At 47.2% G+C, this 27,813-nt stretch overlaps 1 protein-coding gene across 5 annotated transcripts in view; it reads left to right on the forward strand.

The window, feature by feature from the left end:
• Positions 1 to 27,813, forward strand: part of LOC147018344 (ras guanyl-releasing protein 3-like) — an 88,557-nt gene that overhangs the window by 12,977 nt on the left and 47,767 nt on the right. For 4 of the 5 annotated variants that reach the window (XM_085897915.1, XM_085897914.1, XM_085897918.1 and 1 more), the window contains exons 2-8: positions 9,694 to 9,818; positions 10,331 to 10,436; positions 10,938 to 10,994; positions 17,647 to 17,778; positions 19,444 to 19,594; positions 21,751 to 21,924; positions 22,112 to 22,228. In XM_085897915.1, the coding sequence (XP_085754041.1) occupies positions 9,746 to 9,818; positions 10,331 to 10,436; positions 10,938 to 10,994; positions 17,647 to 17,778; positions 19,444 to 19,594; positions 21,751 to 21,924; positions 22,112 to 22,228 (810 nt within the window). In that variant the 5' untranslated portion in view covers positions 9,694 to 9,745. Of the gene's footprint in view, positions 1 to 9,693; positions 9,823 to 10,330; positions 10,437 to 10,937; positions 10,995 to 17,646; positions 17,779 to 19,443; positions 19,595 to 21,750; positions 21,925 to 22,111; positions 22,229 to 27,813 lie in introns of those variants that run through there. The other variant, XM_085897917.1, reaches the window with a different exon arrangement.

A 27,813-nucleotide genomic window follows, 5' to 3' on the forward strand; every position in this document is an offset into this window, starting at 1 on the left:
CAAGCCACACGTCTCGAGGGGTTCCCCACGCGAACACATGTGCCCTGCCCGTTGGAGCTTAACACACACGATCGCGTTGAGAACCCGTCCGGTCCAAATCCATTTACCTGCCTAACTTTGTCCGTCCGCGGGATCGGCAAATCCACCGCGTGCGTTTCCGGACCGGGACTTCACTCTCGCAAGCGAGCACGTGGCGGTCTCGTGCGTTGCACAGCACGAACCGCGTGCTCACTGCTGGGTGAACCCGGCACGGTCCTCGAAACAACTACAGCCGCTACTCGGCTTTCTCTCTTCTCATGTCGCCGTCTCCGTCTCCATTCAACCCACGCACACCTGCGTGTCGACACTTACACAGTCCACACCATTAAACTCACACCGGGAGACGCGGCTGCGTGCTCCCGCATGCCAACCGACATCTCCCTCTCATACCGCTCTCTCACACACACGGTCTCCCTTGCACAACCCATACCACTCACACGTGGTGCTCCATTCACTCGTGCCTCACTCACACACGCGGGGGCACTCAACCGCGGTTCCTCATCCACACACGGTGCCTCACCCACACACGCGGGGGCACTTAACCGCGGTGCGTCATCCACACACGCGGGGGCACTCACCCGCGGTTCCTCACTCATACTCCGTGCCTCATCCACACACGGCGTGCTGGGAAGCACGTACTCCGGCACCATCGCCACCACACCACTTACACACGGGGTCGCTTCCACACACGGGGACGCACTCACACCTTGCACCACACACACAGGGACAACCACACTGGGGATTCGTGTCCCCACAAGGGTCTCCTGGGCCTCTATACCCCCCAAGCTCTCCGTGCACCCGTCCACAGCACTCGTCCCCTCAACCTCGCAAAACACGACCGAACTCACCTGGTCGTGACTCGCCTCAAGGGGGCATACTCCCTCCCCTCGTTCCTGGAGGAGGCCATCCCGCTGCTCGCACCGGGTCCCCACACGCTCCGCGAGCTCACCCCCATTGTCCTCCACTACCTCCGTGTGTGCGTGCGCGTCACTTACCCCGTCTTCATCGTGTAGTCTTCCCTCTATCGTTCCCATCTCCCGTGTCTCTGCCAACTCTTCACCCTTTACCTCCCTTGTCTCAACTATTATTTCTGTTGTCGTCACCTCGTGTCTCGTCTCACACGTTTTGGTCTCCCCATTTAATTTTTCCCTTTCGGTCATCGTCACGACCCTCGCCCAACACGTTCCACGAATTATTTTTTCACCCGCCTCCACCGCGGGCCTGTCAGCCGTTGCACCCCCACCCAGCTCGTTTGCTCCCACACGTGAAGTCGCCATTCCCAGCTCCCTGGTCACGGCCTTCATGCCCGCCTGCAGGCATCGGCCCATGTTCTGCGTCTCACCCCGTAGTTCTTTCATTTCCTCCCTCATTTGCTGTGTATTCGCATCCATCGTTTCGTTCATGCCTTTCATTTCGTTTTTTATTTCATTTGTATTTGTATCCATCGTCGTTTTCACTTCATTCATTTGTTTGTTCATTGCCGCCAGCATGGCTATAGCTAGACCATGTTGGATGCACTCAGCTGAGCCGTTTCGGCAAGGGTTGGGGAAGGGTCTTGGTGGAGAGGGGGGGGGGAGGTGTCATACACCGCGGCCGCTGCCGCCTCGGGCCCTGGGTTCAGTTGGGCGAGTCCGTGTTCCTGCACAATCAACATTTCCTGCTCGGGGATTCCATCCTGGACCATGGACTCTACATTATTACACATATACATTTCTAATACCCCCGGCTCCCGCTCGCCTTGAGACGCCATCTTGCTTCTCGTGAAGGGTTAATTTAACTCGCTCGTAATTTGGAGGAAATCGGTGGTCGCGTCTCTCACCCCTGGCCCGATTCCCGTGAATTTAGCTGGAGACAGGAGAGCCCGTTTTCCTGTTCTCCGATTGCAGTGCCGCGAGGAGGGCGATGAATTTGTATCGCACGACCTGACACCAGTGTTGCGGTCTTCGCGCCCGCCGGCGTGCGACGGCCACGTAACTCGAATCGCGGCACGTCGCCCACCGGACGGACAATCCAGTCGTGACCCTCTCGGACTAACGCCGGGAACCAGTCACGGGTGGACCTTTCGGTCTCACCGCGATCGAGCCAATCAGCCCCCGCGTGGGATAGGGTTGCTCGCCAAATTCAGACTACCTAAGTACCCACGCGGAGGGTAGACCGGGCGATCGCACCTCGCCGCAGGTCGACTTCGGACACGGGCCATAAGCGACCCGTTCCGTACTATCAGAATAACCGAGCGGTGTTATCGTCGACCTCGACGGTTCGATTAATTATCGGGCGTATTCAGCCCACTACCAACCCTTTACGTGAAGCAAGATGGGGGTTCAATGGGGAAAAGACGAAGCGAAGCGGGAAACAGTTCAACAATAAAGCACATTTATTCTCGGCACACGGGAAGCACACAAATACAATTCCACCAAATGCACACAAAAAGAAAACACAATTCCATTTACACAAAAGCAAACACAAAAGTGAAAACACAGTGCAGAGCTAATTCCGACTACCGAGCACACGGCAACACTTATACAATTCTACTTCACAGACGGCGCCGACAACACATACCCAAAACCAAGGAAAAGAAATACCCTCAAGAATGAGGTAGGCCTGGGGCCGAGACCAGAGTCGGGCCTACCCGTCTGGTGATGAGACGCGGAGCGCGCGATGGCCCCGCAACCCGCGGGCCTCGTGGACAGTGCCTGGCAGGGGGTGGGGACGGGGCCCCCTTGGTCGCACTATCTCAGCGCGGGGGGGGAAACAGGAGGGGGTTGCTGATGCTCGGGGTATGGAGGATCTTTTATATGCGACGAGCGTCTCCACCTCGGCCAGGTCGCGCTGCCGGCCTCCCAGGGGTGCAGCTCCCTGCACGACGCGAGCACCCCTCGTCCGCCCTCGCCGCCTCTCCACAGCTCGTCCCCTCCGTTCCGACTTCAACGCACACGACGAGCAGCTCCACCGCCCGCGAAGTCTTGACTCTCTCTTCCGACTCCTTCGCCTCGTTCCGACCTTTACTACTCGTTCTGCTGACTCCCTCACCTCGTTCCGACTCCTTCGCCTCGTTCCGACCTTTACTACTCGTTCTGCTGACTCCCTCACCTCGTTCCGACTCCTTCGCCTCGTTCCGACTTTTACTACTCCTTTGACTGACGAACACGGTCCTTTTATCCCCCCGTAACTTCGCCTTTGACCCCCTCCCTTTGACCTTTCAACTCGCTCCCCATTGGCCCGAGAAAAAGTGGGCGTGAAGGCTTTTTGATCCACAAATTTGCATATATCGATCGCCCTGGGGGCGGGGCCAATTCGCCCCTCGCTCACCGATTGGACGGCAAAAAGTGGGCGTGTGTCGTTTTGGATCCGTTTTTGAAGCAGAAAATCCGTGGTTTTGTACACGCTGTTCAACGTGCGCCCTACACGAGTCCAGCATCGGTGCCCATGAGTGGCGCGAGATGACGGTGATGCGATGGTGGCGAGTTGCGACGGTAAAGGTCATGGCGGTTGTGGTGAAGCGGCGTTGTGGTTGGTGGTTGATGTTGTGGTTGTGATCATGGCGGTTGGTCCAAAATAAAGATAGTAAAAGAAAAACGGCTATCCTGAAGAGTCGCAGCACGTATAAATGACATGTATTCCCACTAGACAACGGGTTTGGGCCTAACTACACATGCACTTACCGAGATACCTCACCTAAGGGACCTGAATGGTGGTTTGCGAATCTGGTAACCACAACAATATGATGTATTTGTACAATAATTTGACGACAAAAATATTCAGCACTTTTGAATCTTGCATTGGCCAAAATCGCTGGTGACATGAACAGATTATAGAGGGAAGTCTCCTATATTATTGTGCATATCAAACTTGATAAATTATACATAATGTCTCATACTTTGTCGGGGGGGGGGGGGATTGAAGGTGAGAGGATGGTCAAAGTGATGAAGGAGGGTCCAACTTTGGATCTGGTAGATTACACTGGCACCCTGCTTCCCCAATTTGTTGAGCATTGTTTTGTGACACTGGAGCAAGCAGCTGCATACATTGAGGAGAGAGTTGGCTGCATCAGATGCACATGACCCTGAGAAGCACTTGAAGTGGATTTCTCTTCATTGCTCCAATGTGGCGTTCTGGAGCTAATGTCAAAGCATCTGACAATTTCATCCACTCTAAGGACAACTAGAAAAAGCAATCAAAGATTGCGGACTCTCACCGGGATTTGTTTTGTGTGGCTAACACATGGAATGATTTATAAATGAAAGGTCAAAATGGCAAAATGGCTGAAAAGGTCAAAAGGTCTCAGAGGATCTTTAGGGTGCAATTTAACCTCCAAAGCAGTGTTTCTCAACCTTTTTTTGTCCCACGCCCCGCTTTGATTTTCAAAAAATTCGTACGCCCCACCATGATTGGAAACACAACAGTATATACTACATATGTATTCAAAAGGCTTTATTAAAGCTTTATTGCAAATTTTATTCAATTGCTCCTCACTTCAATAGGAGTCCTGCCCTTGACGCTGGCTGCAGATTTGTTTGATGTGAGGAACCAATTTTGTCAGTTTCAGCCTTAAATCGCAACGTTTCGTGATTTCCAGTCGATTTCTCTTCGCTTCCAGCAAATCGGTAACAACACTAAATCCACATTCGACGAAATAAGATGATGGAAAATTTATCAATATTTCCCTTGCCAAAGTAGTCGAGTTTGGGTATTTCTTTTCGCTCTCCTCAGACAGTCACATCATGGTTCCTTTGGTCTTGAAAAGAGTTTTGAATCCTCATGCCCCACCAAAATATTGCCACGCCCCACCTTGAGAAACACTGCTCTAAAGGGTCTTAAAATGTCAAAGAAGGTCTAAGGGATTGAAAGGGTATAAAGGGCTAAAATGTACTTTCTAATAGTATGGAATTAATAAATGTATTCACATTTCAATAATCCGTAATTAATGGACATATACGGCAATGATGTTCCAATGGTACATAATTAATAGACATACTCGTGTACCATTTTTTTTTATCACGAGCAAATACCACCACTCACTTCGCTGACGGAAATGGTGTGTGTGCGTGTGCGTGTGCGTGTGCGTGTGCGTGTGCGTGTGTGTGTGTGTGTGTGTGAAAGAAAAGGAAAGAAAGGATTGGGGAGGGAGGGAGTTGGTCCTGTCTGCCGGCATTAGTTTTGGATTGAACAAATTGGGGTACATTCAAACAGAACAGCAATTATACCACCCGTCACTTTCAAACAACACGTACCATTTTTAAAGAGATTATAACATGAGCTTCCGTTGAGGTATGCGACTCAAACTGCGGCTGCCACCCTGTTTACCCAATCTGGAACTGGAACTCTCCAAAGGAGGGGGTCACACAAAATACCCCCGCTCAAATGGACACCCCCTCCAGCAGCCACACCTGCCACCAAGCACAAGCCCAAAAGTTAACATTTTATTTTGTTATATTAATGGTGTAGTATTAATTTGTAATTGGAATTATGTTTGGAATGAAAACATAGATAATGAGTTTAAAGAAGACAGAGGAAATTATATAAAGGGGCGGGGAAGAGCAAAAGGCGGGGACACTGAGTTTCACCCAATCGGAATAGAATGGAAGGCTGTGGCGTTCTTTCATCCCTCGTGGGCGATTTACAATATCAGACTGTTTGAGTTATCACCGAGATGGGGCTTACTATTTATCCTTCGGTAGAATTCTTCTTCAATCTTTTCACAAAAGGTCGAGAAGAACTTACGTGCCATTGAGATCTGTGGCGGCATCATTTTGCCTTTCATGTAAAATACGTAAATATTGTGGTGAAGTTGGCCGGCCTCGAACCCCGCTCCTGTCAGCAGTTGTAGGGGAGCTGGGGTTCGAATCCTACTACCTAAATTTGTGGTAGCCAGGCAGCCAACACTGACCAACCTCCAGGGATGGTCGAGCGGTCCTTATTCCTTGGAGACTGACACGCTCTTTGACATGGATTCTTGAATAAAGCACAAATATCCGCAAGGACAACAATGAAGATCATAAAGACAACAATGCACAAATTCAATGAACAACTTCTACGATCGGGGCCTCGCACACACAGACAAAGGGTAACAACGAAAATAATTCCCCCTTTCAAAGCACTGGTACTCAGCCAGGCCCTGGTACGTGCAGACAGGATTGCGCCTCGCCGCCGACTGCAGCCTTACAAACTCCAAATACACAATTCCTGCCAGCACCTCCTCGATCAGCTCCAGATGTGCACAAATCCGCTCGATCTGCTCAATTTAGGTGTGCACCCTTGCCAAGCATGCCTTTAGTGCCTTTCCGCCAGCACACCCTGCAGTCGTAATCTCCTCTCGGTCTTTTTCAAGCACACTCTCCGCCTTCTCCAAGCACCGCACACTTCGCTTTCACGATCCTCCTCTCTTAGCCTCTGTCCTCGGGGCATAGCCTCCTTGCCTCCGAACCCAGGAAAGCTGGGCTTTTCTTGTTGTCATTGTTTCAGGACTCTGTCGCTAGCTTACGGCCATACTTGGAAGATAAAAACATTGGGAAAATCACAGAGGGTAATCACGTACAGGGGAACTTATTTTTACTCCCTAAGCTAATTAACACTGCACCGCCCCTCGTGCGGTGACACATAACACTTAAGCTGACAGACTCCCTGACTTAAATACATTCATGTGCTTCTACCCGTCCACGGACCATGTTACACTATACAATCCTATCTGGACTATTACATCATTTCATCAACCCCCAAAACCGTAACTATGTTCTCGAGCTCGGTTTGATCAGGGGTTTTCTGGAAATGGGTGCAACCGGAAGAGAGCCAAGCAGGCTGTTCGGTTGTGGTTGGAACAAAGGATAGACTCGGTTTTCCAAACACCTCGGACGTCTTTTCCTTCCTCGCTAAAGATCTGCCTGCTTGGCATTCTGGGCGCGAACGATTGCCATTTGTTGGTGTTCATCAAACGCATTCCACTCCACAGAGATCTTCTGTACCTGGTGTTGTGCTGAAAAGGGCAAGACTTGTGGAGTTTCTCTGGTAACGATTCTTTAATTGATATTGGCACCTTCGTGTGGCTCGAGTGTAAAGAGCTCTTCTTTGCCTTTGTGGTACCTTGCACATCTCGCGTTGGTGAAGCTTGTCTGAAGAGTCCGAAGTCTTTCTTCTTGGCTCCTTCATCAACATTCCTGTATTCGGCGCTGCATAGTTCCAGAGGGCTGTTCAGTGAAGTACCTCGGAAACTTACCATTCCCTTGTGGCATTTGAACTCCTTTCAGACATTCCCATTGCTTATACGTTCGACAACGACCGCTGGTCAACGCTGATACGACCCTTCGCTTCGCTGACGGAAATGGTGTGTGTGTGTGTGTGTGTGTGTGTGTGTGTGTGTGTGTGTGTGTGTGTGTGTGTGTGTGTGTGTGTGTGTGTGTGTGTGTGTGTGTGTGTGTGTGTGAGTGTAAGAGAAAAAGGATTGGATTGGTTAATTACCGTATATGTCCAGTCAGGCACATTTGATTAGAATCCCCTGGAGAACAAATGTGTCAAATTTGATGCTCGTATCATCATTTGCACGATTCCTCTCAAAAATTGCTGTTATCTGCCCCACTATAAACAAGGACATGGGCGAGGTCTGTGAGCAGCAAATTTGATTGGTAATGACGACGTAAGTGCTGAACACACCCTCGCCTCCACATGCCCTCGTGGCACCCTCACCGCTGCCTGCGCCCGCGGCACCCTCGCCGTGACTCATTTCAAAACATTGCCCGCTGTGACTCATTTTGCTCACCTCAGGAAGATGATGGGCTGAGTTAAGCCACCTGTTGTTAATTCAACAGCAGGAGGCCCTAATATCTTAAGCCAGCCACCCTGACGGTTAAGCCAACACCAGGCTTCAGAAATGAATGCTCAGGTGAAATAAAAACAAAAACAAAATTCTTCCCTAAATATCACATTCATTTGCATTTTTTGTTGTGGTTGGTGTTACAATATGGACAGGATCACCACCAAAATGCATATTTTAACATCAATTTTTCTGGGGAGCATATACCCCCTGACCCTCCGAGGAAAATCTCCTTTTTACAGTTTTTTTCAAAAGTTCTCCAGTTTCACCCATGCTTGATTTAATTTCAGCACATGTTTTAAAAATGAAATGTGACAAGCCCCAGAATCTCTCAACCTAAGCCAAACCCCAAATTTCAAACCGTGGAATAGAACCCAGCAGCAGCCCCGACTGCCAAAAAAAAGTGCCCATCCAGAGGGGTGAGAGAGGGAAAGATGGGCGGGGCGAGCGCAGGCAGAGGCGCAGAGGCGAAGACGCGGCGAGCGCAGGCAGAGGCGCAGAGGCGAAGACGCGGTGAGCGCAGGCAGAGGCGAAGACGCGGCGAGCGCAGGCAGAGGCGAAGACGCGGCGAGCGCAGGCAGAGGCGAAGACGCGGCGAGCGCAGGCAGAGGCGAAGACGCGGCGAGCGCAGGCAGAGGCGAAGACGCGGCGAGCGCAGGCAGAGGCGAAGACGCGGCGAGCGCAGGCAGAGGCGAAGACGCGGCGAGCGCAGGCAGAGGCGAAGACGCGGCGAGCGCAGGCAGAGGCGAAGACTCGGCGAGCGCAGGCAGAGGCGAAGACGCGGCGAGCGCAGGCAGAGGCGAAGACGCGGCGAGCGCAGGCAGAGGCGAAGACGCGGCGAGCGCAGGCAGAGGCGAAGACGCGGAGAGCACAGGCAGAGGCGAAGACGCGGCGGGTGCAGGCGAGGACGCGGCGGGGGCGAGGACGCGGCGGGGGCGAGGACGCGGCGGGGGCAAGGACGCGGCGGGCGCGGGCGAGGACGCGGCAGGCGGCGGCGGCGAGGGCATGCAAAGGCGAGGGTGTGTTCAGCACTTATGTCGTCATTACCAATCAAATTTGCCGCTCACAGACCTCGCCCATGTCCTTGTTTATAGCGGGGCAGGGGATTCTAATCAAATCTGCCTGATTGGCCATTTGAAAATCCAAATTTTTCAAAATTTGGATTTTCAAATGGCCAATCAGGCAGATTTCATCAGAAAGCCCTGCAGAACAGAAATGCCAAATTTGATGCTTGTATCATAATTTGCACGATTTTTCTACTATCTACTACACTATTATCAAGACTGCACGGGTAAGGTGTTCTGTGAACTCTCAAGTTAAGGCCAGTTGGTCCATCTTGTGTGTGTGACATCCAAATCCAGCATTGTCCTGCATGCATATTGCAGGTTGTGCTGTTTATTGAAGCTCACTGCAAGCCATGAATTTGACTAGATTTCAAGCACACAATGCTCTACTCGTTTTTGTTAGATAAAACAACATATTGAACATTCACGGCCGATGTGTAAATGGGACAGCCTGACTTACATTCCCATATGAAGTATGGTATGTTTTGAAATGCAGTGAATCCTGTTCACGGTTTACCAGAGCGGCAGTTTCAAGTTAATTCTTACCGCGTTGGGAGTCCTACCAAGTTGAGACAGCTCAATGTCGATCATGCAAGCAACTAGGCTTTACATTTGTATTCCACTCACCCCTCACCAACTCGCATTGTTGCTTAACAGAAAGGGCATAAAACTATATCCATCAATGGTGATGGTCTTTCGAAGGTTATGTCCTTCAGAAAGAAACCTTGTGCTTTTCTTTCTGACTTTGATGTTTACTGCCGTGTTTCTTTTTCATCCCACTTATAGTTGCTCATGAAACACGGAAAAGGTACAACCACCTTTGGTGCAGCAAAGTAAAATGGCAACAACGCAGCTGCTGAGACGTGTGCTGGTTCTGGACGAACTCCTAAAGTTGTGTCTCGATGAGATGGGCAAGTATGAGGCTTGTGTTGTGCAGAAAGCAACAAACCATACATCTTTTTTTATGAATATGTATGTCACATGGGTGAATGCAATCAAAAACACCTCAATGACGGGCTAAAATGACAGGAGGCCAGCGCACAGGGTTGTCTGTGCTCTGTCCTCTAAATGCTGAGCATCGAGCAAAGAAACAGTGCATGCCATTTTCAGTTTTTGTTCTGACTCGGCAGGCAGCTGACCTCCCATTCTCAGAGCAGACACTGTAACCAAGATGCAACTGAGTGGTTGCTGACCATTTTGATATTTGACAAATGCAGTAGAAAACAAATCACTTTTGTAAATAGGTTTTACTTGTGTTAGCAGCACAAAGCCAGGGGTTCTCCCATCTTATCGTACTCCATTCAACTCTTCAACCTCGTATTCACCTTCCACTTCCTCCTGTTTCCACTCTCTCTTCCCCAATAAGATATTGGTTGGAATGAATGAGAAGTATCAAATCTAACATTTGTATTCTCGTTTTCAGATAAACATTGTGGGTTGTTCGGACAGTCTTCACTTTTGAACATGATTCTTCTGATGCACCCTTGGTTCATATGTTCTCGGGAATTCGCCAAGAAGCTGATGACGATATATCCTTTCCAGTGCAGTGATGCATACTGTCAGTGAATGTATGATTCACCAACATTTGCTTTGCAGCACATTGCTGCAGGTTTGCATCGTCCCTCGGAGCACAGCTGTCTCTGATTCAGTGTCCCATGTCAGTTAGAGCAGGCATTTGAAATTTATTCAGGGTGTTGACAACAGCTCACCTACTCTTCACAGACATCTTGGGATCTTAAATGTCAAACAACTAATGCCAGCAGAGGAGACACCCAGCTTTCCATCCATCCGATGGAAGGCACACACATTGAGGAATCTCCTTGCCTGTGAGACACCAGGATGATGGTGACAGATTCAAACACAGTTTTGGGCAAAGAGGAAATTGCGCACGCAGTCCCTCTCGAGTCTAGGCTATCCTGTCAACATGCTGGGGTTAAAATATTTTCAAGTATTGATGAATAAATTTTGTTTGAAAGTGGCCTGACTAAATTTTTATCTTGTATGAAAATTATTCCTTCACCGTATTGAACGTATGAAGAAGGAACAGGAGTCGAAGCAAACAGACTGGGAATCTGCTACCTGCTAAAGTAAGTTATGATTTCTACTTTGGTTGTGGCAAGATATTAAATAAAAATAACCACCAATTGCATCTTCATACTTTGCATGAAAATATAACTTCCTCTTTAATGCAAATTAATGGTTATGCTGCGAGATAGCCGAGATGCTCATCATTGAAAGAAGAGGTGATCGAGTAAGGTTGGGGCAAGAAGAGTTAAGAGAGAAACTTGTTCAGTGTCCCAACAAACCACTCTTTGCCACCAATGATGTCATTCATTTTCTTTTTCTTTCTGCTGGGACAGATAAAATGAAGTTTTAGATTGGACGGTTAGAACATCATTAAGTCAATGTTTTTTTTTTGTTTTTGTTTTTTCTCCTTGGATTCAGGTTTGTTCTATTTACACGACAGTAGTGCCGTTCTGTGTTGGTGTTGAAGTCTTGTGACTAAATCTGTCATTACCTCCTTACCCATTCAACCCCTCAAGAGTGGAATCGTGCCAATTTTGCTTACTTAATTAATGTGCGAACGAACCTGCGAGGATTTCTAAATTATTTGTGACACCGAGCCTCTTTGGCGATTGAGAGCTGATGCGGCATCCAAGGAACTGAAACAGATCTTCCTGACACCTGTAAAAGTACATCAATGTCGCTTAGGTGAGAACGAGCCTGGGGTGACATTCAAATAATTAACAGCAGAGTAGCTGGAGTTGATGAAACTGGTTGAACATTGTGCTGTTCGTGGAAGTGTGAGGTGGTGCTAATCGGCGTGCCCTTTGTGAACAAATCGCCGTTGGAGAGTCTGTTGAGCTCTCGCTTTACCTGAGCTCTATACAACGTTGGGCCTGTGCACCTTCGTTTCACCAATGCTCTCTCCTGGAGTATGTCATCAACCAAAAAGGTGTCCATTCGCTCATTGTTGCGCTGTCTTTAGATGTACGACTTTGGGAGTCTTTTCGTCTATAATTCAAGAGTGCATGCTGTACTGCAGGGCTGGCGCACGGTGTATAAAACATCGAAGATTTGCAAGTACGCGGGGCAGTCGATAAGTAACCTTAAAATGGCGACATAAATACTTTGTGAATGTAATGTGTATAGTTGTAGACGACATACGTTATATCTATGGGTAAGAGTAAGAGTCATGTTTTGCACATTTTAGATCTGGCAACATTGAGCGTATGATGTCGGTGGAGCACTTCCAAGATGGCGGCTCCCTGAGAAGCATGCATCAGGGAGGAGCAATGTTCGGTCATCCGTTTCTTTGGAAGTGAGGGTGTGAATCCCAGTGAAATCCATCACAGAATGAAAACGCAATGTGGGGACGTATGTTTATCGCTGCAACAGGTGTACAACTGGGACAGGACGTTTAAAAGTGGAGTTCTTTCAGTTTGGTTGTGAGTTGTCACCCACCTTGCGGACACTTTGCGGAACCCCAGCACGTTATGAATAATATGTTGTGCTGAACCAAAGCTAACGTTCTATTCGGAGACCACTTCATCCAGCGTAACACGACGGTTTTCCCTTAGCACGCCCTCAACTCCTGCAACCATTTCTGGTGTGTCGGCTGTGTGAGGCCAGCCCGAGCAAGAAGCGTCTGCCACACTGCACACTCCACTTTTAAACTTCCTGTCCCAGTCGTACACCTGCTGCAGCGAGAAACATGCATCATCATATTGCGTTTTCATTCTGCGATGGATTTCACTGGGATTCACACCCTCACATGTGTGTCAGGTCAGGTCAGGTCAGATAAGATTTGTGACTTGCTACAGGTACCATGTAAACCTGCACTAACCTGTTTTGTGGTCGTGTTGTCAGTGACTAAACCGTCTCCCCCACCAAGTTTCTTGGTGAGGAGGGTGTATGATATGGACACCCAGCAGGATTAAAAACAAAACCTGTCAAAGGGCAGAGGAGCTCTTTGTGAGCCAACGGCCATCCATACCTCGTGCCCAACTGTGTAAGCCTGGTGTTGGCTCAGTGGTTAGGGCGGCGGCTTGGGATCCTAGGGTCCTGAGTTCAAGCCCCGTCAGCCGCTGAATTAATACACCAGGGGGTTGACTCAGCCTGTCATCCTTCCGAGGTCGGCGAAATGAGTATCAGTTCCAGTGTGTGTACTGGTAGAGGGGCACTGCATCAGTGACACAGTCTCACTTCAAGAAATGACAGCTACCCCGGCAGCTAAGCTGCCATACGACTACCACCACCCAACTGTGTCTCCGGACGTCCTCCTGCAGTTGGATTACTTGTTATTAGGAGGTTGGCGGCAGGATTTGCACTCCTTCATTCTGGCCATCCGATTTGGACTCAGGCCATCATAAAACCCTTCATTCCGCAAAACATTCCAAAAGTAAAAATAAATCTGAAAACGCACTCCATGGGTGTACTTCCTGTGCAGCTGCACTTCGTAGAGCCGCTCACCAGATGAGGGGATTGGGGCAAAGCCTTCAGGACCCCCAGTCTTTGATTATAAGAGTGAAACTACGGGGTCACCTTCCCGGATCAGATTGCGGAAGTGTGTGTTGTGGAGGTGCTGAGGTGTTGCCCACCAGACGGCGGTCTCCTTGGGGTAATCTGAGCCGGTCCCTTTGGGTGGGTGCCTGGAATGTAATTGCGAAGAGAGGATGATCAACTGTCTCTGTTATCATCTGAGCTCAAGCGTTTGGACATCGGTATTGCAGCACTCTCTGAGATTCGTAGACCGGATTGCGGCGAGATCATGGTGGGTGGTGACACGTACTATTGGTGTGGTTGCTCTGATGGTTACCATGCCCAAGGAGTTGCTGTAACTGTGTCCAATAAGCTGACTCCAATGATAATTGAGGTAACACTGGTCAACGAGTGTATTATGAGACTAAGGATTTGTCATTCCTTGGGTGTCATTTTACTGGACTCTGTTTATGCTACAACTGAGGTGAGTGATCTCACCGTGAAGGATGCATTGTATGCCACGCTCGAGTCTGTGGTTGATCAAGGCCCCAAGTGAGATACTCTTCTAGTCTTGGGGGATTTCAATGCATTGATTGGAACTGATAGCGATGGTCATGAGACATGTGTTGGTCCCCATGGGTCTGGAACTGTGAATCAGAATAACACTAAGTTCCTTGACTTTGCAAGAAGTCATGGACTTAGGGTGGCTGGTTCATGGTTTCAGCGCCCACAAGCTCATTGCTGGACTTGGTATTCCAACGCTGGCGGTGTGGCAAAGGAGATTGACCATGTGCTCGTTGATAGTCACTGGTGGATGATCCAGAACTGCAGGGTCTACCGGAGTGCTCAGTTCCTTAATACTGACCACACGCTTATTGTAGCAACTCTGAAGTTGCAGCTTAAATCCAGGAGAATGGTACCATCCCAGCCTCGGCTGGATGTTAGCAAGCTCAAGGATGAGAGGGTAGCTGAGGAGTTTGCGAACAGACTGAGTGGAGATTTGGAGGGTCTGGGTGCTTTGGGGGATCCTGAAGAGTTGTGCAGTGCCTTCAAGACCGCCGTCCTTGATGTTGCCACTGGATGTCTTGGAACTCACCGGAGGGTGAAGAAGAATTTTGTCCGGAGGGTGAAGAAGAATTTTGTTGAAGAATTTTGAAGAATTTTGACACTGGATACCATTGACCAGAGTCACAGGGCCAGGCTAAATGGCAGAGCTGTGCTGTTCAGTAAGCTTAGGCATAAAACTGTACATGCGCTCGGGGTGGACAAGGAGGCTGATATGTGAGAAATCTGTGAGCATCACCTACCTGTGGTCGTGATTTTCGTTCTGCTTACAGGGGAATTCACACTTTGCTTTCCTCCAAGCCCGTCTCGATGTACTGTAGTTAGAGCAGAGGGTGGTGGGCTCTTGACAGAGGAGTCCAAAGTGAAAGGCCCGCTGGGCCGGTTACTTTGAGCAGCTGTACCAGACTAATCCACTCATTGTCGAGTTGGATGTCAGGGGTGTTCCTATCCCTATTGCTGACCCTCCAATCAACTGTGATCCATCTTCGTTTGTGGAAACACAGACTGCAGTGAACCGGGTGAAATGGGGTAAAACTCCAGGGATCTGTGGCATCCATGCTGAACTTCTCAAGGCTGGTGGAAATGCTGTACTCATGTTATTTAATGCAGTTCTGTGCTTTGCCTGGAACACGGGCATCATCCCAACTGATTGGAAGAGGGGCCTTGTTGTCCCTCTCTGGAAAGGGAAGGGTGATCGCAAAGACTGCAACAACCACCGAGGGGTGACGCTGCTCTCAGTGCCAGGCAAGGTCTTTGCTCGGATAATTCTTGATAGAGTTCGCCAACAAGCTGGTCTTTCGCAACAAGCTGATGCATCAGACTTGAGGGGAATGGCGAGGGTTATAATTACATTTGTTATAAATTAGTACGGGGCCGTAGGCACGTGCCCGTAGGTGCGTGCCCGAAGGTGCGTGCCAGTATGTGCAGCTTCGTTCCTTCGCTCTCGTAAATGACGACTGGATTGGGGCATTGTTTCAATTAGATCAGACCAACTGCATCATAAATGGCCAGAACTTGGGAAACACCTCGGAAACGTACTCAGGTCCCCAGCATCAATTGTGATGTCATATCAAACGAAGAAGAAGAATTGTGACGTCTTCCCCCTCCCTCTCCCTCCCTCGCCCCCTCCCTCGCCCCTTTATCTCGCCCCTCTATCTCGCCCCTCTATCTCGCCCCTCTCTCGCTCCCCTCTCTCGCCCCCCTATCTCGCCCCCACTCTCACCCCCATTTCCCGTCCCCTCTCTCGCCCCTCCTCTCTCCCCCTCTCTTGAATTGTGACGCCCCGCTCTCTCACCTCCTCTCTCGCCCACTCTCTCGCCCACTCTCTTGCCCCTCTCTCGCCCCTCTCTCATCCCCTCTCTCGCTCCCTCTCTCACCTCCTCTCTCGCCCCCTATCTCACCCCCACTCTCACCCCCATCTCCCGTCCCCCTCTCTCGCCCCTCCTCTCTCCCCCTCTCTTGAATTGTGACGTCCCCCTCTCTCGCCCCTCTCTCGTCCCCTCTCTCGCTCCCTCTCTCGCCTCCTCTCTCGCTCCCCTATCTCACCCCCACTCTCACCCCCATCTCCCGTCCCCCTCTCTTGCCCCTCCTCTCTCCCCCTCTCTTGAATTGTGACGTCCCCCTCTCTCACCCCTCTCTCGCCCCCTCTCTCGCCCCCTCTCTCGCCCCTCTCTCGCCCCTCTCTCTCGCCCCTCTCTCTCGCCCCTCTCTCGCCCCTCTCTCTCGCCCCTCTCTCGCCCCTCTCTCGTTTCTCTCTCGCCCCTCTCTCTTGCCCCTCTCTCTCGCCCCTCCTCTCTCCCCCTCCTCTCTCCCCTCTCCTCTCTCCCCTCTCCTCTCTCGCCCCTCTCTCTGTAAATGTATTCACAAATGTCTACCAAGCACAACAATTAATTCAAACCTTGGGAAAAACAGCTTTCAAACTTTTGGGAAACAGCTGTTTCCCTTGAGCAAATTCAAACCTTTGGATTAATTAATAATTTGAACAATCAATTCGAACCTTTGGAAAAAACAGCTTTCAAACCTTGGGAAACACTTGGGAAACAGCTGAAACGGATGAAGAACGATATCAAACCTGGAAAAGGCACATACTCAGGTCCACAACGTCGATTGTGACGTAATACCAAAGGAAGAAGAAGAATTGTGACGTCAATCGTGCAAAAAAAAAATAATAATAAACATTAATTGTGACGCCATTCGTGACGTCATATCACCGTGTCCTGTCATTGGTCCACAGATAAATGGCTGTAACTTGGGAACCGCTCGTCCGATTGACATCAAACCTTGAAAATGCACATCCTCGGGTCACCAGCAATATTCCTGGCAAGTTTCAATCCGATCGGACCAGTGGTCGTCGATAAACAGCGGTCGCAGACAGACAGACAGACAGACAGACAGACAGAGATTGCTGGAATTATAGATAGATAATGACCTAATCTGCATAAATAAATTTAATATTGTAAGCTCCATTATCTACAATTGTCAAAGTGGCAAAGTTTCTTGATAATCAAATTTTTCATTTCAACAAGTATATCTCAGAAATATCTTTCAACTTCAGATAACATGTATCGAAGGAGATAGCTCTGAAGTAGTCATGGATCTTCCGTTTCTTTTTTTTATTAATGGATGCTCCCATAACCTGCAGTACAAATTAGATGCCATAACCACTTGCATGGCACTCACCCAATGAAGCCCTCATATACCACTCATGCATCAGAAAAAAACGATGTAGGGAACGCATCTCCTTATAAACAATGGTGTGATGACCCCATTTAGCGCATTTTCAATTAGCGCTCTCTCCTCCAGGAACACTAAATGAGCTATTACTGTATTTAATATTGTGATTTAAAGCCGATTTCCAGGAGCTTGTACATGTATCAGATGCACGACAAGGGCATGAAGACTTATTGGTGTAATTTTACATAGTTGACAGTACATTATAGATAAATCAACATTATATTGGGATTTAAACCTGGAATCCCAAAACCATGAGCTATTTGCTTTGATAGGGGGAACAACAGACTAACCCTTATTTTGTTCCTCAAAAATATCTATGTTTTTTTAACACATTTATTTCATAAAAGCCATTTATTTAGTGTGGCACATGGAAATGAACAGATGCATGTGCCAGCATCTTGTTGGAAAACGGAACAAATCATGGTATGAACTATAGGCTTTTGGAATACTTGTCCACAGGCAGTGGATTTGGGAATGCCCAGCAGTATTCCAGTTCGACACTGTTCTGGCAGAACAGGTGGCAGAGTTCAAAGTTCTGGCATTGAAAATCGGGGGCTCTCAGCACTGCAACATCATAAACGCTTCCATCATGTAAGTGTGAAAACTGCTCTTCTTTACATTTCAACATGACACTAAAAATCTGGGCAATACCCCTGGGCACGCACATGATTGTGTTTCATGAAGGTTCTGGTCAAGTTTCATCCAAATTACGTGTGTGGTTTTGGAAAAGAAAGTAAACATAATTTGAGGGGCAACCTCCCCCCCCCCCTCCAAAAAATAGCCTCCTTTCGACCATGATTTTTTATTTTATTTTTTTAATGTCATGAACAAACTTTAGTACATTAAGGGTGATGAAAGTTGTCATCACGTTTCATCGAAATTTTGTGTAGTTTCCCGCATTGCTCTCCAAATTGTCTGCCAATGGCATCCAAGGCCAACCTCAGACATGGCTTACTGACTTCCTCTCCTCTCGTAGCCAACGTGTCTCTCAACGGAATCCTTTCATCTTCTCTCCCTGTCAAGGCTGTTCTGGGGCTAGTCCTATTCCTAATCTTTATGACTTTGGAAAATCCTCCTTATATATTTGGTGATGACTACACCCTCTGCCGTTGACACCCCTCATCCTTCAGACAGGAAGGTTGCAGTCTCTTTGCTATCTTTAGACCTTAAGAAAATCATAAGGTGGTCAAGCACTTGGAAATATGTCTTTCAATCCTGACAAATCTCACACTCACTTTGTCTTTCTGAAAGGACCATCTGACAACCCTCTTATCTACTTTTTTTTTTAACAATCCTCTTGCGGAAGTTCATACTCCTCGGTCTCACTATCAGCCACAATCTTTCATGGGCAAATAAAAGCACATTTCAAAATTGGCCTCCAAAGGCAGCTGCGAATTGAGCATCCTCCATGGTACAAAGTCCTTCCTTGGCACACTTGAACTACTCTTATCCACTGACGAGGCCTTCATCCACTGCTTATTGGAGTACTGCTTTTCTCTTTGGGCTAAGCCCCCTGCCTCACATCTTGATGCCGTGGAAACCAAGGCCTTCAAGATCATTAGAATCTCCCATGCTGAAGTTGAGTCTATCATGTCACCATCGCAGACAGGTCAGTGGTCTCTCTGTATTCCACCGCCTCCTTTCTGATCTGGCATGCTCTGCTCTTTCCATGCTTTGTGTACCCCAACCCCCAGGTGTCTGTTGAGCTCACATGGTTTACCATCGACCCCCTTCTGGTGAAACTACCTAAAAGCAGGATCACTGCTCACCTCCACTTATTTGTTCCTCTTTCCCCTCCCCCTCCCCCCTCCACCTGTGGAATGATCTTCCACATCCTCTTCTATCTCATTCTTTCCTCCAGGTCTTCAAGACAGCTGTTCACCATCATCTCAGATCATCCTCTTTCCTAAGCAATGATCTTTTCTACTCTCATGAATCACACCCAAATTCCTCCTCCGTCCAGTTTTAGTTTTTCCCTCCTTGGAGTTACCTTCTGTATCCATTTTGTCCACCCCATGCATGCGTGTTTTGCATCCTGTTTTGTTTGTGACATCCTGATACATTCACTGTACTAGCTCTTCCACGAGCCTCAACTCTGAATACAAAAAAATCCTCAAATCCAGATGTCGAGATTTATGGGCTTGGCTGTTGTAACCATAAGTTATGCTTCTTGAAAGTTTGGGTTAGTCTTGCTTAGAATATCATTTTAAAATTGTCACGATTATAATAACATGTCCTGCATGTTCCACTGGACAGCCCATCTTGTGAGTGGATCCGGAAGGTAACACAACGACCCAAGGAAAATAGGATCAAACGCAACATCTCACTCCTGTTCGACCACTTGGATGCAATGGAACTGGCGGAGCATCTCACCTTCCTCGAATACAAATACTTTCGAAGAATCTTGGTTTGTGAAACCATATATTTGTTTACTCCAATATTCCTCACTGCTGAGATAGCAGCTTGACATGGAATTGACTTCCTGTATACAGTACTGTGTCGTGATATTGAGGACTTCACTGACTTTGTGATGGTAGAAAGTCCTCTTTCAATCTCGTTTTTAATTCGTAAGTCTTCCTTATCCAAACTTCCAGCTGAAGCTCATCTGCACTTTTCAGAGTGAATCCTCAATTACTCATTCTTTGATTAAAATGATTTTTTTTTAAACACCATGTATTGTAGAAATATTGCAGAAAAACATGAGAGGAACATATTTTTAAGTTTTCCTTCCTTTTAGCTGTGTTTGTTACACCGTGCGTGAAGCAAAAAGTGTGGTGAAGCAATTTGTTCACTTTGTCTGTCTGTCTACAGACGTCAGTCTATGATCTAGGAACAGCTTAATTTCAATTGAATGTTATATTTTGTCCACTGTAAAACACGAATTGTCGTATGAATCGAAGCACGAACCTGCAGTTAAGCAGTACTTTGACTCTGCATTTGGCAAATTGTACAGAATCATGTCCCGATCGCACATGCACAGAGAGGAGTAAGATCATTGTTTTTAATCTGTCTGGCAGTCAAACAAAATTGAAAATCATTCCAAACTGTAAACTTACTGTTTTTGAGGGACGTCATAAAGGACACAAACTACAGACATGAAAAACTAATTTCACGTGTTCAATAAGGTTGTGGAAAAGACTGATCAACGGAGGGAAACTTCTGAAAAAGTTTTGTTTTTTACCTTGTGGGGTCTTCCACCCTACGGAGTCGAAGCGCCGCTCGCGTTCTCTCTTTTCTTGTGTACAGTTCACTTGAACGTCTATTTCGCCATTATTCGTGAACATAATTCGATGAAAATTGACAGGCATATACTAGACACATATGCGCAGGCATTAACTGAGCCCAAAGTGCGATTTCGGGACGAGGAACGGCCCATTTTGTCCCATTTTCTTAAAATTGCTAATTCTCGGTTATTCCTGAAAGAAACCGGACCAAATTTGACTGGTATATTCTTGAGGTCACTCTGCAGGCATTAACTGAGCCCAAAGTGAGATTATGGCCCTTTGGGCTGACAAATGGCCCTCTCAGCCCGTTTAAAAAAAAAAATTGCCATAAAAAATTAAATACGCTGGGTGATGTCCAACACAAAATTAAGTCGCAATTGATGATATGAAACTCGCCTCACTCTTGTGAGGTGTTCTGGTTTCTTTTTCTGATGCGATGAAAATCTTGCCAAATTTCAAAACGATCTGTCGTCTGTGCTATCGCTCACCGGAGAGTTGTACGATTGAACTCCCACGGGGTATGTTCGCAATTCGAACTTGTTTTCTACAGCTTTTAAAACCTTCACTTAATTTCAATTGAATTATAGACTTGAACACTGCAGAACACAAATCACCTTCATGGCACTTCCAATAACCTGCAGTTTGATAGTGCTGTATTGGAGAAAATATTACACCATCTCAACCAATCGAATGTGCTGCTCGAGGTTCATACAAAATTGCGGCTCTTGGGAAATAAAGATTGTGCTTGAAAAGGCAAAGCAAGAGTTTAAAAGACCCTTCCCATGTCCTTTTTTTTCCTCAAGACTGCATGGGGTAAGGTGTTCTATGAACGCTCCACTTTGTAATAAAACGAATTGATGCCTTTTGGGCAAAAAAAGTGTTATTTCTCATGCTATGCATCTGAAAACGTATCAATAAAGTAATTGCGTTCCAGGAATAGCCTGTAATGTGCTTAAAAAGCAAGAAACAAAACCACTCGTATCATCATTTACATGGAAGAAATGCTTTATGGAGTAATAACATGTATAAATATAAAATCTCTGAACCCTGTTTTCATTTATCCTTAATATTGACCACATGCTCTTTGTGGTTCATAACTGTGCTTTTACACAATTCTTGTTGCAGGAATTTTCAAACCATTTCAGCATTTCTCTTGAAGAATTTGCTGAGGTTATGGTGGAGAAAGGGGCTGAGATATCATTCAGGAATTTTGAGGCCAAATTATTTCTGCTTGACCTTGGTCTTACTTTTTCAATTGGGAAAATATGGTTTGTAAGGTTCTCTGCGGTCTGAGAATGAACAGAATGTATTCCTTATTGTTTGGTTGCACCTTTTGCAGTTTTCAGACTACAAAAGCTATGTGGTGCATGGGAAGGTGGTAGACAATCCAACGATGGAGCGGTCTATTGCTTTGTTCAACGGTGTGACTCAATGGGTTCAGCTGATGGTGCTGAGCAAGCCAAATGCACAGCAACGTGCAAATATTTTCTCCAAATTCATCTACGTCGCAAAGGTATAAAATCAAAACTATCAGGATGTATTCTACACCTCACTACTAATGTTGAGGAATTTAAATTTGCTTGGGTATACCATTTAAAATATTGCATTCATATCAAATATTCACAACATTCATATTAAATTTGCTTTATAAAAATTATAACCATGACATTTGTATAAAATATGATGTCATTGTGTTCCAGAATCTTCTTCATCTTTGCAACTTCAACACCCTGATGGCAGTGGTCGGTGCACTCACGCACAGCACGACCTCTCGACTGAAAGAGACGATGTCCTACATTACTGATGAAGATAACAAGGTACAGTGCAATCAGGTATTCCTGCTGATATTCAGAACACCAAGTTACAGTGAGCTGGTGCCTCAAGCAGGTCATATTGCTTCATGTCACGCTGTTACTTTCAATGGATCATCCTGATGAGCCCGTTTGCTCTTTGTCCTTGTCTAACTGCTCAGGGTTGAATCCATTCATTTTCTGCTTTTTCATGAATCTCAGTTGTCTCTTGTTTTCAAGGACACAAATTCCCATATTAGCCTGTTCATAGCAAGCTTTTTGAACCTGATCTGACTTTGTCTTACAGGCTCTCAAGGTTGCATAAGTAATTTATTTTAAGTTGTGGGCACTTTTTGTGTTGCAGAACTAATTTTTCTCCTCTTAGAGATAAGCCTGTAAGCTTCACTGTTTCGCTATTTGAGCTTTTCCAAATGCCCTTTCCAAAATTGAAAAAAAAACATCACAAAAGTATCACTATGTCGAGGAGTTGTTTTGGGAATGTTGTAAATGCAAAATTCAAGGATCGTAGAAGAGTTGGGTGACAAAGGGTGAAGGTCACTGTGCTGACAATGAGACAGAGGAGAACAGGCTGGTGGACAAGGAATACAAAATAACAAGATAAGTGTGCAAATATAAAGCTGCACGTACAGAAGATGGCAGGGTTATCAGGAATATAAATGATCACAAGTAGGCTGGAGGAACAACACTAGATGGTGATAGGTTGCCATCTTGAAAGGCCAAAATGCTTGGTCATCTATCTTTATATTACTAAAACTCTCATCTTGTATGTATGTATGTATGTTCCCGAAATACAGCCAAAACGATACAGGATAGCGCAAAAAATTTAGGGCCACCTTACTCACAATTCTCCTGTGGTCTGCAGTATCAAGTTTCGTTCAAATCGGGCAACAAAAAAAATTATTAAAAAATCAATTCCGATTCAGTCAAGTACTCTTAGAGGAGAATTTGATCAATGCAAACAACCTCAGCGGTATAGTTCGCTGGAGCTATGGTTTTTTTTAATGATTTTTTTTATCAACCACTGTCACAACAGGAACCCAACGGGTTCATGGGTCATCTTGTATGATATAAAGCTGATGTTTCTCTGTTAAGAAATGCATTTTTGTTTAAAAAGAAAAATCCAACCATTAAAACAAGGTTATATTTGAACCAAAACCTCCAAACATCAGCATAAGTACTTCAGCCTGAACACCAATGTTCATAAAAAAAATATCATCAAACTAATACATGTACCCCAGCCTGTTAGAAATGCATGTTCCTACACGAGAATGGCACTCGGAAGAGCGCGCACCACTGTGGGCCATATCTGGATCCGTACCTCAACCAAAAGAGAATCCGCTTGTTCTTGTTACTTTACCAACTCTTCCACATAGTTTTGTCATAACTCGTCCACAACGTTTTGAAATATCACTGTATATCATTTTGGCCCGATCTCTCAATGGCGAAGAATCACTTAAAAAAAAAACATTTAATTCTCGAATCCGGATCTGGATTCAGATATTCACCAAAATCTAATCAGTTCGTCCTTATCGCACATCAAACGTGTCCACCAAGTTTCGTCCGAATAATTCTGTAACTTTTTTGAGATATCGTGCTATACTCGTATCATTTTTGGCCCCATCTCTCAATGGTGAAGAATCACTTAAAAATTATAGTATCCCAATCCGGATCTGGATCTTTACCAAAATCTAATCATTTCCTCCTTGCCACACACCCAACCTCTTCACCAGATTTCGTCCGAATCAGTCCCCAACTTTTTGAAATATCCTGTTCACAGACAGACAGTTTGCCCCGGATGGCTTGCTATTTTATACACTGAGTGGGGTGGAGATTGGTGTCCTCAGCGGGTGTGACCGTGCCGTATGGCAACCAATCCTCCTGTTCCGAGTGTGCCATGCCCATTGGCCCAGATTTTGCCTGTGACATGACGTCACCCACTCTGTGAAGCCATCGGTCTGGAAATGCCCTCATTCATCCTCGAGATGGGCCATCGGGCCGAGCTCCCAACTTAACGTGAGGCAAGCGTCCTGGAGGGTCGCGGATGGTTCCCCGGGCAACGCAATGGTTGCTGTCAGCAGGGAGGAACGAAAGAGATGTTAGCGCAAACCTGCACTATACGGCAATGAACTTGGTTGGTCGTGGGCAGGGTGGTGTCCTGAGCAGGCGCAATAGTGGTTTCTGTCATCAATCACAGGCGAGTGGTTGAGATGGTGGTTGGAGCGATGTTGTGGTTGAAGAGCACTTGGAACGGTGCTGCGGTGGAAGAGTTATGGTTGAGGCTGAAGTGGATTGTGTGAGGGCAACACGAGACGATGGTTGTTGGTTTTGTGGTGTGGAGGTAATTGTAGTTTGTGGTAGTTAAACTGTGGTTGAGGTGGCATGGTTGAATAGTCGTGAATCTGACGAGCAAGTGTTGGAATGCGAGTGAGCGATGGAATGTGAGCCTTGTACAACGCTTTATAAAGTGAATCAGAAATAAATCTTCATGTATGATTTTATCAGAGTGGAATCGTAATTATTTATGTTGCAGTGAGGTTGCAGTGGTGGTTCAAAGTGGTATAGCGGATGAGTTCTGGTGTGCGATTTGAATGAGGTTTTGGCAGAAATATGCGAATGAGGTAGTGTGTGCAGTGCTTCGCTTCTTGATGGTCATGCTGCACATCCTTGATTGTGGTTTAAATTAAAAAATAGAAAAATGGGGAGAAAGTGGTGGTTGGAAGTGCCCTGAAAAAGAAGTAACTCGAGTGAAGAAAGGCTCTCTTTATACAAAGTAAAGTATTGTTACGGTTTTGGAATACTCTGGGGAGTCACATCCAACACATAAGGGAACCCGAGAGATTAGAGATATCCATAGTATTGTTACGTCTGAGGGGGGGTATGCATTCAAAGGGTAATTAGGATGTTTAATTAGGTATGCCATGCTGTTCGAGTTTACCAGGATCTCGATCTAATAAGTAGCAATTCAGTGGTGATAAGTTGTCTAGTAAATGTCCATTTCTTCAAGGGGGAAATGATAATTGTCACGTAATTAGATAGGGAGACGGGATAGGGTAAGTGTGTCTGCGTAAACCCTGTTACTATTCCCTGGAGGCTTGCCGTGACGTCACAAGACAGTGCTGCGGATGGCTCCGCCCCGTGATCACGATTGGCGGAAGGCGACGGCGGAGGGCCAATAAAACGGCTCGATTGGAAGTGACGAGGACTCGAGGATAAAAAGGTTCTGTTCGGGGAAAAGGGGTGGGAGGAAGAAGATCGATAAAGAAAAACCGTTTTGGTGGAGGCTGTTGTGCTGGGAGCGTGCTGTTTTGTTGCGCTGATTCGATCCTGGATTCATCGTGTCTCATGGCCTTGATGTGCCTCGTGCCTCACCTCGGTTGGCTCTGGGGTTCTGCTGGTTCGGAGTACGGGGTCGAACGGCAGGCGGACCTGCCTCCCTCCCCTGCTCGCAACTTGGCGCCAGAACTGGCTCCCTGGCGGCTGTGAGCGGATTTGCGCCGACACCAGGAGGTTGACAGCACCATGGTGTCTCCTGCCCCTGACGAGCACAACGCCAGCTCGTCCGACGCCAATCCAGGGACTGTTGCGTCTACACCACGGGCCAGCCTGACCACCAGGACCAGCTACGTTTTGTGTGTGTGTGTGTGTGTGTGTGTGTGTGTGTGTGTGTGTGTGTGTGTGTGTGTGTGTTTGTGTGTGTGTGTGTGTGTGTGTGTGTGTGTGTGTGTGTGTGTGTGTGTGTGTACCTGGCGCCTTAGAGGGTTTGAGATTTGTATATCCATTGGAATTGTTTGTGTTTTCCCCACGCCCGAGCCCACACCACCATCCCGTCAAATCGCCCCGGATCCCTCCTCTTGCCGAGTCTTATTATTTCTGGTTGGAGAAATAAATGTTATTAACTCAGTGAAAAGCGACTCGTGCCACCTTCCTCGTCCCGTTTGCGGTAGAGCGATTAAAACCGCCATCTTTGGGTTATAAAAAATAAACCGCCTCCATCGTTTCGGCTCATTCTGCGTTGGCGGGACTGTTTAAGTCCCGTGGACGTCACAGTATTTTGTTTCGTTCGATTACCTTTCCCCTCACATCAGTGGACAGGGAAATACACTCTCTGTGCAGCAAGTTTTTCTCTCTCTCCTCTCTCCTCTCTCCTCTCTCCTCTCTCCTCTCTCCTCTCTCCTCTCTCCTCTCTCCTCTCTCCTCTCTCCTCTCTCCTCTCTCCTCTCTCCTCTCTCCTCTCTCCTCTCTCCTCTCTCCTCTCTCCTCTCTTCTCTCTTCTCTCTTCTCTCTTCTCTCTTCTCTCTTCTCTCTTCTCTCTTCTCTCTTCTCTCTTCTCTCTTCTCTCTTCTCTCTTCTCTCTTCTCTCTTCTCTCTTCTCTCTTCTCTCTTCTCTCTTCTCTCTCTGCAGCTCTTTGCAATGCACAACATTACATTTTACAAAACCCATATTACAAATGCAACAGCCATCGGCATAAAGTGGGGCGGACCAAGGATGCAAACTTCCTCAACGGCGAGAAGCATCTGAACAAAGCACTGCAAATGGGTGGAATTGGCCGTCGACCCTGCTACAGGACCATGGGCTCGACCAATGAGAAGCACATGGCAACAAGAGTGCACCAACCAAAAAGCTGCACGAATAGCTGCTAGTCCCTGGACCATCCCTCTATCATGGGCTTTGTAGGGCTGGAGAATTCCATGACCTGGGATGGTTAGCATCCAGGGAACATCCGAGAGACAAGCTGACCCCTCGAGAGCAGGCCGCTGTGAAAACGAACTTGCTGGTGGTGTGGAGCAAGAGCTGACGAGCCATGGAGTTTTTCCCTGGATGCGCCGTCAGACACACTGATTCACACTCTCTTTATCTTGTCCCTATTTATAATTTGTTCACTCGGAACACATGATTGCATTCAACAATTGCACCCTCGACCCATTCAGGCCTGGGTTACTGACACACATTCACGATTTCCTCTGTCACATCACAAGCATTCACATCCACTTATCTCCACATGGCGCACATCCTCACCCCCTCTTCTTTCTCCCCTCTACTCTTTCATGTTGGGATCAACATAAGCTCGCAGGCTTACGTCGGGTGAGAGAGGGGTCGCCCTGCCTTCTTCATCTCTTTCTGTCTATACTTCTGCCTTATCTCATTTCCCTGGAATGGCTGAGTCGCCTATGTGCATAGAGTCGTGTTAAGTTGACCGACTCAGGGGCTTGTGTGCTTAAGGGTAAGATCTTTCTTTGTGACATTGTTTTTGCTTTGTAAATACCTGTTTATCCCTGTAAATACGTCTCGATTTGGCTTTCATAAACTGTTTACAAACTGTCCGATCATCTTTTTCTCCATTGGTTAGACACCAGTGTGTAAATAGTGGATGGGAGTTCTGCCCCCAGTTTCGTTATGGTCAGTGATTACCCAACGTCCAACTTCCAGTATCGTTTGGCCATTCATGAAGGGTAGTAGTGAGGCATTGAGAACACGATTCCTTATCTGGAGGATTACTTTGTCGATAAGGAATGCGGGAATTGGACACAAGTTAATCATCTTGGATGGCGTCGGTTGCTTCGCAACCCATCATGCTGCGTTGTTGTCTATG

This window comes from Eptatretus burgeri, chromosome 10, assembly GCF_056783735.1.
Source record: "Eptatretus burgeri isolate ZD-2024b chromosome 10, Ebu_testis_v1, whole genome shotgun sequence".
Lineage (NCBI taxonomy): Eukaryota > Metazoa > Chordata > Myxini > Myxiniformes > Myxinidae > Eptatretus > Eptatretus burgeri.